Below are 13,744 nucleotides of genomic sequence, written 5' to 3' on the forward strand. Positions count from 1 at the left end.
GGGTTTACTTCAAAATACTCAGGAATGCTGGTGAGGATAGACGAAATAAGAATGGCCATTAGTTGACGGTTGTTGAAGCTGGGTGATAAACACAAGGGGGGTTCATTGTACTGTACTTTGCATTTGTTTGAAATGCTTTTTAGTACATTTTGAATACATTAATTCAAAACTTTCTCAAAGTGTTTCTCAAAGAAGTTGTTGCATCATTTTCAATGATACAGGTATATTTTCATTTATTACAATTTAGGTTGATGAAATATTAACCAGATAAAATAAGTCACTATAATACAATGCTGTCCTGCTAACTTGTAATCACATAACTTTGTAATAGCAATTCTCAATTTTGGCTACACTTCAGAATCACCTGGGGAAACTAAAGAGTATTGAGGAGGGGATAAGGGGTGTAGCACAGTGGTAGAGTGCTTGGCTAGCATGCCCAAGGCCCAGATTCTATCATTAGCACTGGCAAAAAGAAATAATAATAATAATAATAATAAATAATAAAGTATTGAGGGATGAGTCTCACCCCTAGAGATTCCTGTTTAATGGATTGACTTTAACTTCCCCAGAGATTGTAATGTGCATTTAAGGTTGAAAACTGTTGCTTTTAATGAAGCCATTTTTAGTTAGCTACTGCCATATAGCAGTGATAACCAATAGCAATGAGTTCATCTAATTCCTAGGTTGTAGTTGTTATTAAATACAGTTTCTCACTAAAATTAACCAATAATTCTTGGGGAAAATGACTGATTCTAGGACTGGGCATAAACTGAATAACATGAACCTAGATATTTTATTGTGTCATAAAGCAAGAAAACTATCACAGATACTGGGTAATATCAAAAGAGCATTGCAGCCAACTTCAAGGAACTCCTAACCTATGAAGGGGTAATGTGAACATCAAAATAGAATAATGACATAAGTGACCCACTAAAAAATGTTTAAAACTAATAAATTGAGCAATGCTACAAGGTACAAGATCAATATATAAAAAATCTAATTTGTTTCTATTTTGTAGCAATAAACAATATGAAAATGAAATTAAGAATTTCACTTAGAACAAGAATCTTATGTTTAGGAATAAATTTAACAAAAGAAGTATAAAATGTATGTTCTTAAAACTAAGAAACATTATTGAAAGAAATTAGAGAAGAGTTAAAGATATCCTAAGTTCATAGATCAGAAGACAATACTCTTAAAATGTTAACACTCCTCAAATTGATCTAAAGATACAGTCCAAATCTTATCAAAATCCCATTGGCAGGCCTGGGGATATAGCTCAGTTGGTAGAGTGCTTGCCTCACAAGCATAAGGGCCTGGGTTCAATACCTTGAACTAAAAAAAAAAAAAAAAAAATCCCATTGACTTCTTTGCAGAAATTGACAAGCTGATCCTAAGTTCATATAGAAATGAAGAGCACCAGAACAGCCAGAACAATTAGAAAAAGAATTGGAAGATTCATTGTGGGGGGTCCTCTCTGGCACATCCCACATGGGGGAGAAAAGGGTTAACTGCTGGGGGAGGACGGTGGCAGTTTTTCTATTATTACTCAATAGACACACAAGAGCCAATACTCTTTTTATGAGATGGGGTGTGACGGGTCTGGCCATACCAGCTCTGGCCTCTTACAACAATACGGAGTCATCGAAGTCTCCTTTATTTATAATATATAGGGAAAGGGGGCAAGGACCAGGAGGAGCTTCTTCTGTGATGGACAGGATAGGGTGGAGTTAGGGAAGCCATTCTTTTGGGGGAAAATTTCAGAAGGAGACAGGGAACCACTCCCACTCAGTGCCACATGCTTCCCGGCAGTTCCTAGAAGCCAGGCTTCTGCATCCCATGCCTCAGCCCAGTCTGATTCTGCTAAATAAGGACAGCATCCCACAATTCATATTCCCTGATTTCAAACTTACTACAAAGCTACAGTAATCAAGACATATAGATATGTGAGACTGGCATAAGGACAGACACATAGAATGACAGAATAGAACTGAGAGTTCGTCCAGAAAAAACCCTACTATAACTGATTTTTGACCCAGGATGCTGAGGCAATTCAACAAGGGAAAAACAGTCTCTTCAACAAATGGTGCTAGGCTAGGACAACTGGAGATCCCATGAAGAATAATTAAATTGGAACCTTATTTAACACAATCTACAACATTTGATTCAAAATAGATCAAAGGCCTAAATGTAAAAGCTAAGACTACAAAACCCTAAGAAGAAAACAAAGGAGCACATCTTCATGACCCTTAGGAGTCAACAGGATTGAAGATGCAATACCAAAATCACAAGCAGCAAAACACAACAGAAATAAATTGGACTTTATCAAATTCAAAACTTTTGTGATTCAAATAACACTAAAAAAGTAAAAAGACAACTCACAGAATAAGAAAAAAAATTTGTAAAATCATATATGTGTAAAGAACTTATACCTAGAATACAGAAAGAATTTTTCACAATGAAAAGGCAACCCAGCTTAAAAAAAAAAAAAAAAGGGCAAAGGGCTTCCACAGACTTCAAACAGATTTCTCCAAGGAAGATACGCAAATGAACAATAAGTACAGTAAAAGAGACTCAATGTTATTCATCATTAGAAAAAGGTAAACCAAAACCATAAGATATCAGTTCAGATACACTAAGGATGATTAAAATAAAAAAGAAATCAGAACCCTCAATACATTACTGGTAGGAATGCAAAACAGGATAGCCATGTTGGAAAGCAGTTGACAGTTACTAAAAATCTTAAACATAGAGTTACAACTCCATACAACTACTCCTAGATACACACCCAAAATAAATGAAAAGATACATCCATGTAAAAACTTGTACATGGACTTCACAGTAGCATTATTCATAATTGCCAAAAAGTGGAAATAACCCAAATGTCCATTTGCTGACATATGGATAAACCAAATGTGGTGTATCCAAACAGGAATCTTATTCAGCCATATAAAGGGATATAGTGATAAATGCTATATAAAATGAATAAACCTTGAAGACATTATGCTTGGTAAAAGAAGTCAGTCAAAAGATCACGGGGCTGGGGATATAGCTCAGTTGGTAGAGTGCTTGCCTTGCATGCACAAGGCCCTGGGTTTGATCCCAGCACCAAAAAAAAAAAAAAAAAAATCATATACTATATGATTCCATTCATGTGAAAGTCCAGGACAGGGAAATAAGGAGATAGAAAGTGGATCAGTAGTTGCTTAGGACCAAAGCTTGAGGGTGGGGAAGAGGGGATAGCAGAATAATGAAAATGTTTTAAATATACTGTGGCAATGGTTGCACATACCTATAAATATGCTAAAAACCATTGAACTATATGCTTTTAAAGGGTGAATTAAATACATGAATTATATCTCAATGAAGCTGTTAAAAATAAATAAAATAAAATAATTCAATTGAAAAAATCCTCAATAGCAAAAACAAAAACAAAAAAATTCAAACAAGCAAGTCAATTAGAAAATGGGTAAAAGACATGAAGAGACATTTCACTGAAGAGGACATACAGATAGCAAATAAGCAAATGAAAAGTTGTTCAATATAATTAGCCACTAGGAAAAATGCAAATTAAATCAAAACCAAAATAAGATATAACTACACATCTATCAAAATAAAGATAGTCCCACACATCCATCAGGCTAAAGTAAAAAAGTGACAACATTAAATGCTGATGAGAATGTGGAGCAACTGGACTGCTCAAGCATTGTTGGTGGGAAGTACAGTTACCCTGAAATACAATTTTGTTCCTTTCTTTTTCTAAAAAACAAAATGAAATATGCAACTAGTATACAACCTAGCAAATGCCCATCTGGGCATTTATCCCAAAGAAGTGAAAACTTGTGTCCATACAACAACCTACACCCAAATGTTTACTATTAGTAGCTTTATTCATAATAGCCATAAACTGGAAAGAATTTGAATACCCTTCAACAGGTAAATGGTTAAACATCTGTGGTAAATCTACATGTATACTACTCAAGAATAAAAAGAAACAACTATTGATAGATGCAATAAATGGATAAATCTCCAGATAATTATATGGAATGAAAAATGTCAGTCCTAGAAGGGTATAATTTATATGCTTTCTTTTGGATAACATGCTTGAATAATCAAATTATCAAATCAGAGAACATATTACTGGCGGCAAATGGTTAAGGAGAGGTGAGGCAACAGAGAAGAGATGTGGTTACAAAAGGGCAACAGGAGAGATCCTGCAGTGATGGAAATGTTCTGCAGTTTGGTTGTATCAATATCAATATCCTACCTTGACATTAGTCTTATAGTTTTGTAAGTATTTTCAGTTTTATTACCATTGAGAGAAACTGAGTAGATGGTACAGTGAATCTCTCTGTAATCTTGTTGGTTTGTTTCCTTTTCTCTTCCTTTCTCCCTCTCCCTAAGAAAAGAACTGGGGATATAGCTCAGTGGTGAAGTGCCCCAGGGTTCAATCCCCAGCACCAAAAATAAAACAAAAGAAACAAATAAACCAAAAATGGGTTAAGCTGAGTATACTACTGTATATCTCTAATCCCAGCTACTTGGGAGGCTGAAGCAGGAGGATTGCAAGATGGAAGCCAGCCTGGGCAACTTAGTGAGACTGTGTCTCAAAGTAAAAAAATTAAAAGGGCCAGGGAAGTAGCTCAGTAGCAGAAAACTTGCGCATCTTGCCTGAGGCCCTGGGTTCAGTCCCTAGTACTGCAACAAAACAAAACAAAAATAGGGGCTAAGGGCGGAGCTCTGAAACATGCAGAACATGTTTCAGCACACTCAAGGTCCTAGATCCATTCCCCAGGACCACACAAAACACAAAGCAAAACAAAAGCCCCGAAACAGAGCAGTTATAGGAAAAGCACAAAAGCCTCAAAAGTTCAATACAAATTCCAAAGGTACAGCAGTGAAATAACAGAATGTCTTTCCCTAATCTCTTTGCCTGACATGAAGACTTTATATATCATTTAAAGTTCAAATCAAAGGCCACTTTTTCAGTGATGTCCTCCTCAAATTCCAGTTTTCAAACTTTGGGAGGCATCAGAATAATCTTGTCCCTGCCAAGATTTTGATTTGGAGAGTCTGACTAGGGATGCTGTGACTTACTCTTTCTAATATCCTCCCTGAGACTGCTGCGGCTGTTGGTGGTTCATGAACCACACTAAAGAAGCACCATCATACTTGTGGCCGTTTTCCACAAGGCTGAGAATACAACAGGAAATTCTGTTCGGCACTTAGTAGGCACTAAATAAACATCTTACTCTTTTTTGCTTCTTTTTATCTGCCTCTTCCTGTAAGCCTTGAAGGGCTCTTTGCACAAGTTTCATGTTCAAGTCCTGCTCTTCTCTGTACTCCTGCTGAATATGCTCCATCTTCTCTTGTAAGGTTTTCTGCAGACCAGTCCTAATTTCCTGCTTTGCCTTCTGTTTCTTTAGTTTATCTTGTTCCTTCTCAAGTTTAACCTGTGCATTGTCCTTTTCCTAAGGTAGAACAATAATAATGCATCAATCAGTACAGCCAAACAAAACAAAGAAGTCAATACATTTTCTCTAAGAGATGAGACTAAGAGGTTTCTGGGAAATAAGCACATGTGCATGCATGCACACGTACACATATACACCTGAACACATCTGAATTTAGAAGGGCTATAAGAATAAAAGTTGCCTTTTCATGGCTGAGTCAGCTGTAAAGCTTTATGAAACTGCTGTGTGTATGTGATTATAAAGTAACAAGTAGTTAGTTATGAAGCTTGAAAACTGCAGATAAGTATAGAGAAGTCACCTTTAATTCCAGTACCCATCACCCACCACTAATCTCAACATTTTTGATATATTGGCCTTTCTGCCTTCAGCTTCTGAGCACGTCTGCACATCTAGACTTTATTAACCAGCAATCAGAGTCCCAAAATGGAAATGTACTCTGTGAACCAACCAGTCAGGCCTGGAGGAAACAGTGCAGGAAGAGACAGGCCTGCAGACAGTAGGACGCTGCGGAGCCAGCCTGCACCCTGTCAGCGCATTCAGGAACACTCACCAGGAGGCGCGCCTCTTCTTCCTTCAGCAACTGTTCGGCCTGCTTTTGGGCCAGGATGCTGGTGACCTGTGCTTTCAGCCCCAGGCGCGTGTTCTCCACCAGCTCCTTCTGTCTCCTCTCCTCTTGGGCTTCTCGCTTCTCCTTGGCCAATCGGTCTTCCTCCCAGAGCCTGGAGAACATCTGTTCTTCCACTAGTTTTTGCCTCTTCCGCTCCTCATTAAATTCTACCTGCGCTTTCCGCTCCTCGCACACTTTCTTATGATGGACGTTGAACAATTTAGTACGCAGCTCTTCACAGCTTTCCCTGAAAAGGGAATTAAAAACAAAACAAAAGAAAAGTCAAAATCCAGCCTTTCTTGAGGCACTGCTCTATTCGTATTTTTACAGTCAAAAACTGGAGTGATAGAGGTAAAAGACCTGGATGTTGACATGAGGGTCAACAGGGAGGCCAGCCAGGAAGTCACAGTTCCAACACAGGTGCTGGAGTCAGACAAAGAAGGCTCAGAATTTTAGTTTTATAGTTTCCTATATGACCTTGGATCAACAACTCAACTTATTTGAGCCTGTTTTCTCATCTAACTGCCTTTCAAAGTTTCTAGTAAGGATGATGGATAATGGAGGTAAATACCTGCTAGATAATACCAGCTCAAGGAATGGTAACTCTAATTATTCTTGTAGAGGAAATAAAGGAGCAGTGGGTTCCTGCGATATTGCAAGTGGACTAAGGACTGGATGGAAGAGACCCTGCATGCACTTCCAAGGAAAGCTGTAAGGGCAGGGTCCGCGAGTCATAGTAAAGCTTCTCCACTGCTTCTGCGGACCTGGCAGGGCACATGTTCACTGAAGAGGTTCCCACCCAAAAAGAGAAAATAGCCCCATTGTTGCTGCCCCACTGCCTTTTCACACCCAGGCTGATGTACTATTCAAGAAGAAATAAATGCTCAGCCAAGTGTGGTGACACACACTTGCGATCCCAGTGACTGGGGTGGGAGGATTCAAACTAGAGGATCACAAGTTCAAGGCCAACCTCAGTGATTTACTGAGACCCTAAGCAACTTAGTGAGGCCCTGTCTTAAAATTAAAAATTTAAAGGGATTAGGAATGTTGCACCTGAGTTCAATTACCAGTACATGAGGAAGAAAAAGAGGAGGAAGAGGAGGAGGAGGAGGAGAAGAAGCTCTTTCAGTAATTGTTCACACCCCATCCTTACCTTTAGCCATAGTAATTCAAATGTTTTTAAAAATTCTTCATCAAGGCTGCTAGGGTTTGGATATACTTTATTCCCAAAAGGTTCCTGTATTGAAAGTTTAGTCCCCAGTGTGGTGGTATTGAGAGGTGGTGTTGGGAGGAGCCTTAGGAAGTAATTAGGCCACAGGACCATCATCCTCATGAATGGATTAGTACTGTCTTCTGGTTCTAGTCTCTTGCTTCCTTGCTTGCATATGTGTCCCTTTTTCACACTGACTGTTCTTTTTCCACTTTTCTACCATATTGTGACACAGCCAGGAGGCTCTTGCCAGGATGCTGGCATCGTACTGTTTGGACCTTCCAGTCACTGGAATTGTGAGACAAATAAACCTCTTTAACTTTATAAGTGTCCCAGCCTCCACTCTGTTATAGCAGTACAAAACAGACTATAAGCCCATTTTTAATTTAAGGGCTGTGATTCTCAATAGTGTCTGTGCTTTAGAATTACTTATGTATATTTTCAAGATTCTAATCCTGCCTTTCTTCCTTTTCCTTCTCCCATACTAGATGAGTAAAATTAGACTTATAGGTGTGGGATCTAGGCATCTATATTTTTAAGAGCACCCCAGGAGGTTCTGGTATACGGCCAAGTTTAAGAACCTTTGAATGAAGTCAGTGCTGCTGATAAAATATAAGATTCTTCTGGTTTCTTAATCAAATGTAGCATCAGGAAGCTAAAAATTGGATAACAAGTTCAATTAAAAAATTTTTAATTTTTTTTAGTTGTAGATGGACACAATACCTTTATTTATTTATTTTTATATGGTGCTGAGAATTGAACCCAGTGCCTCACACATGCTAGACAAGTTCTCTACCACTGAGTCACAACTCCAGCCCCTCGATAAAGAATTTTTTGAAGATATCTGAGTTGCTAAGACTAAAAGAAAGGATCAGGTCTAAAGTCATTACAAGGGTGGCAATACCACACAAATCAAATATTGTTGTGTATTTTTTCATCATTTAGTGAAAATCAGTCTCATTTCCCTAACTGAACTGGAATTTTTTTTAAGGATGGGACTCAGAATACTTCTTCAGTTTGTTCCTTACTATTTACTCAGTGCCCAATGAATAATCATTGGCTTAACTGATATATAATCATACTCACTAGCAACATAAATAGAAATCATTTGTTATCCCATTCTGTAGAAAATTCAACAGGACAATAAAAGCTGAAACTACTAGGGTATTAAAAAACAAAACAAAAAGGACACTTAATATTGAAAAATGAATTCATCTGTCTCAAATTCATCAGTGAAATTCTATCAGAATTCAGCAAGGTAATTTATTAAAGTCCTCCCTAATCCTATGACTCTGACTCTAAAAATGTTATTTAATAAATGAAAATCTAAGGACTAATCATAACAAAAAGTATGCCTTGCAGCAATTTTTCTTTTTATCTGCTAATTACAAAACTAATAGGCATTCATTAAAAAAAAAAAAAAAAACACTGGAAAATGTTGGGTAGCATACACTTGTAATTCTATCTACTTGGGAGGCTGAAGCAGGAAGATGAGTTTGAGGCCAGCCTGGGCAACTTAGCAAGACTCTATTCCCAAATAAAATAAAAAGTCCTATATATGAAATTCAGTGAGAGCCATGCAAGAGGCCCTGGTTTCAATCCCTGGTACCACAATGAAACACACCAAAACAGAAACAAAAACAAAACACTGAAAAATACAGAAAAGTGACACATGCCTGTAATTCCAGCAATTTTGGAGGGTGAGGCAAGAGGATCACAGGTTCAAGGCCAGCCTCAACAACTTAGCAAGATTTTGTCTGCCCCCGCCAAAAAAATTTTTTTAAAAAGGACTGGGAATGTAGCTCAGTGCTCCTTAGATCAATCTCTGGTACCAATAATTAATTAATTAATTGGTTAAAACACAAAACTTAATCCCAGTATATTTTCTTCCAGTCTTTTTGTGTGTACATACATATTAGCATCTTGACTTTTTTCACTGAGCATTATATGGGGAACAATTCCTTATGAAATAGTCTTAAAAAATAATTGATTAATTCAAATCTTTATTGTACTTTAATAAACTGTGTAATAAAGGCTGTAGATTGTAAATATACCACAGTTTACTTTAAAATGTCCCTATTTAATGAATAAAGGTTACTTTTGTCTTTTACTAAAATATTCCAATCAACATTTTAATAATTAGTGCCTCTTTCTGCTTATCTCTGATGATTTCCTTAAGATAATATATATTATTCCTTAATATATAACCAGAGAGCACAAACATTGCTAAGGCAGTTGAGACCATCTGCTGCTAAAAAAGTCTAAATTAATAAGCACATGAAGATGCCCACATCAAGTAAATGTGCCTTAGATCAGCTGGTCTTCAAACTTTTGTGTCCCCTTGACCAACCCCGGTTCTAAAGCTTTAACCCAGGGGCACTTTACCACTGAGGTACAAGTAAGCACACAATAAGATATCACTACAGACCTATTAGAACAATGAAAATAAAAAATAGTGACAATACCAAAAGCTAGCAATGTGGAAAAACTGCCTCTTTCATGTCGGGGTTGTGGCTCAGTGGTAGAGCGCTTGCCTAGCACATGTGAGGCACTGGGTTCAATCCCCAGCACCACAGAAAAAGCTAAATAAACAAAATAAAGGTATTGTGTCCATCTACAACTAAGAGTTTTTTTTTTAAAAATGATAAAACGACTCTGAAATTTTTGCAGTTTCTTAAAATTAAACAAACACATGAGTCAAAAATAGCATAGGCAATTATCCTTAAAAAATGAAAACTTAACATTTATACAAAAACCTTCACACCAATATTCCTATCACATTAACTGGTTAATAGCCCCAAACTAGAAACAACTAAAATATCCTTCAATAAATGAGTGGCTTAAACAAGCTATACAATGGAATATCACTCAATAATAAAAATGACAAACTAGTGACCAATGCAACAACTTGGATGGACCTCAAAGGACCTCAAAGGAGTGGAAAAGTTGAGACCAAAAGATCACATGTTATGCGATTCCAATTATAAAACATTCTGAAAATGATGAAATTATGGAAATGGACAAGTGATTAGTGGGTTGCAGGGTTTGGGTACGATGGGGATGAGAGGGGTGAGTGTGGCCGTAAAGGGTGACACCAGGGAGATCTTTGTGGTGCCGTGGATTCAAGTTATGGATCCCAGTTGTGGTAGTGCTCACAGAAGTGCACATACCCACTGTACTGTTGACACTTTTCTTCTCATATTGTATTACAGGCACAAAAGATGTAAGCAGTGGAGGAAATTGAGTGAAAGGTACATGGGACATCTGCATTTTTTGTGACTATATAGTTAAAAGTTAAAACCTTAAAAAATAAATCATTGGCTATCCTTTTTTCTCATTATTAATGAAAATAATTTTGCTGTGTAGAAGACTAGGATCACTGAAAATGTTCCACTCCAAGTATCAAATATTTTAGAAATGTCACTAATTAAACTAAGAGAAATAAATACATAAATAAATAATGTTTCTACCAAATAACAAGCATGCAGGAAGCCACCCATGACTTGTGTGAGAACCAAGTGTAGCTGGGCCATTAACCAGGAGGATCTGGTCTTAGGAACTCTCAGTTATTGATAACTGATCGAGACTGCCTGAATCAAGTGGTTATCCTGTGTTAGCTTACCGCTGAAATTCAAATATAAGCCCTGGATGTGGGAGTGACCCGCTAGAGCCAAATGACTTGCTTACCTCCACCCCCCCCCATCCTGTTTTTCTCCAAGATGCTCCTCCCAGATCCTTTTGATCTGTACTGCTATAAATAAACGAAGTGCAGGCTCCTTCCTTTGTTAGAGCCAGATCATTCTGGACGGCTCAATTGGTCACGCCCCTGCTCTAGAGATAATTCTGTCTTCTGTCATTATTTCTGATAAATAAATTTCACAGCCAGCCCATCCCTCCAACAGGAACCCTTTCCCCCACCCATGCAGGATGTCTGGTGAGACAAGAATATTCACTGTAGCTTTACTCATAAAAGTTCCCAACTAGAAATAACTCAAAATGTCTAGCAATTGGAGAACAGATAAATAAACTGTGGTGTATTCATACAATGGAATACAGAAGCAAATAGAAGAAAAAGAAGAGCAGAAATTTTTCATTTTTCTTTATGTATGTATTAAAGCCTCAATTATATTATCAGTAATGAGACCTAACACAGTACCCTTACTCAAAAGTATGTTTACTGCTCTGCATTGAAGAGTTGACCATGTTGCACCAAAAACACTGAAAGCAATTGATTTTCAGATCAATTAAATTACTATAAGATGGATTTGTTTCTTTAAAAATTCTAACAATTCATCTAACTAGCAACAACTGTTATACAAGTGAAATCTGTAAAATTTGGGGGAATTCATAAATATTTTAAGAGCACAAATCATTTATGAACAACTCATTTTTCTTAATATGCCAAGAAGCATTTACTACAGAATAGGAAGTATATGAATGAGCCATTGAGAGGCATATTGCTAAGTGTCCCCTTCACTCTCATAGCATCTTCTCCCTCACAGCAAGTAGACAGGATGTCCAAGGAGCCCCACTAAAGACAAGGTATGAGGATCTACTTTACAGTTGCAGCAAATCTAAGTTTAATCCTGTTTTGGTCACTTACAAGCTTGAAGACCTAGGAAAACGCCTATGTGTGGAACTTAGTTTCCTATCTACAGAATGAGACAAGTGCAAGTCCTCTGGCCCTAGGCCCTGGTTTTTTTCAGGGTCCTCCTTCGGCAGCTTCCCAAGCCCTGGAACCTCTATCCCTTCCAGTTTCAGCAGTCTGAATTTACTCTTCCCAGCTGTTCCTGCCACCTGTACACGCTATTCACTGCAGTAGCTTACTTCTGCTAGCATCCAACAGGAAGGATTAGAATAGTCTATATTGTTAATAGCAACTTTATAGAGTTGCTGTTAATAACAGAGACAGGAGGTTTCAGAAGTTTTTCTTCGAAGCATATCTTAATCCTTCCATATACCTGGATTTGCTGCTTTCTCATATCTGCTGACCTTCAGATTTTTGACCTACTCACATTTTGAGTGCTGTCAAAAATGAACTCTCATAGCCTTCAGTATTCTATCAGATTTTAACTCAGGGTTTATGATACTCTTGGACCATCCATTCTTGATTCCGGCTCAACATACATCCACTCAGTTCCCACTCATACTTAGTGACCTGATGACCTAAGTGACATTAATTTTTCTTAAGCCAATGAATTGATTATTCTACCACAGAGCTCAACACAAAATAGAGGCTCATTATGGTTTAGATATAAAGCTCATGTCTGAGACAATGCAAGAATACTTTGAGGTAAAACGATTAGCCCATCAGTGGATTAATCCACTTGAATGGATTAACTGGGTAGTCACTGTAGGCAAGTAGTAGGATATAGCTGGAGGTAAATGGTCACTGGGGATGTGCCTTTGGAGTTTATATCTTGTCCCTAGTACCTTGCTTGCTCGCTCTCTCTGCCTCCTGACTGTCATGAACTGAATAGTTTTCTTCCATCATGCTCATGCACAGCCATGATGTTGTGCCTGACCTGGCACCCAGAGCAGTGAAGTCGACTGACTATGAACTGAACCTCTGAAGCCATGAGCCAAAATAAACTTTTCCTCCTCTAGATTGTTATTATTGGGTATTTTGGTCATAGCAATGAAAATCTACTAATACAGGTCTCAAAAGTATTTACTGAATGAATTAATGACTTCCAATGGCTATATCTTAAATACTTTCAGATAATAAACTATAAAAATCTTAATCAACTACTCTAAAATTAAAGACAGATGATTTGGAGCATTCTATAGGTCATATCATGTGATCATCATTGCACTGAAAGACAGGAATGAAAAAAAAAAACAGAGTAAAATGAACAACCCACTCGAGAAATACAATAGCAATTCTTAATGTTCACCCTCTTCAAAAAGTACAAGAGGCACTGAAAATATAACTGAGGAACTATAATTTATAAGTTATAAATATGTCCTTGTTCTAGGAACTATAGTTCTAGGACAAAATATAGGGCATTGAGAATTTTCAGGGTATCTTGCTTTAGAGGTAAGAAATCTCAGTTTCTGTAGTTTAAGACATCTGCCTATGTGATCCTATAGGTCATCACAGAAGATGGGTACTTACTTCTCTATAAATTCTTCCATTATTAAGTGCATGGTACTGGGTTGAAACCAAGGTATAGAATCAGAGTATCCTAAAATGGAAGACCAAGATGAAAAGGGATCCTATGAAGGCAGCCACAGAATCAGATTGAGTACAGTAAAATCCAAGAATCTGAAAACAGAAGGCCACCATGGGTCTGATTCAGGAAATGAATTGAAAATGCAGATGATCAGACTCCTAGGATCAGTACCTCAGGCAAGGAAATAGTAAAGAGCAGGGAGCCTGGCATATGCTTGGTACAGGTGGAGACTACAGCACCGAGGAGGAGAGCTTGACTTTATCAAAGACTCCCTGGG

The 13,744-nt window shown here is 37.6% G+C and overlaps 1 protein-coding gene across 1 annotated transcript in view; it reads right to left on the reverse strand.

Moving 5' to 3' along the window:
- CFAP53 (cilia and flagella associated protein 53) overlaps positions 1-13,744 on the reverse strand; it is a 29,979-nt gene that overhangs the window by 10,551 nt on the left and 5,684 nt on the right. The window contains exons 4-5 of the mRNA XM_079109259.1: positions 6,025-6,328; positions 5,253-5,471 (exon numbers count right to left, since the gene is read on the reverse strand). Of these exons, the coding sequence (XP_078965385.1) occupies positions 5,253-5,471; positions 6,025-6,328 (523 nt within the window). The remainder of the gene's footprint in view (positions 1-5,252; positions 5,472-6,024; positions 6,329-13,744) is intronic.

The sequence above is a fragment of the Sciurus vulgaris genome (genome assembly GCF_902686455.1).
Source record: "Sciurus vulgaris genome assembly, chromosome: 13".
NCBI classification, from domain to species: domain Eukaryota; kingdom Metazoa; phylum Chordata; class Mammalia; order Rodentia; family Sciuridae; genus Sciurus; species Sciurus vulgaris.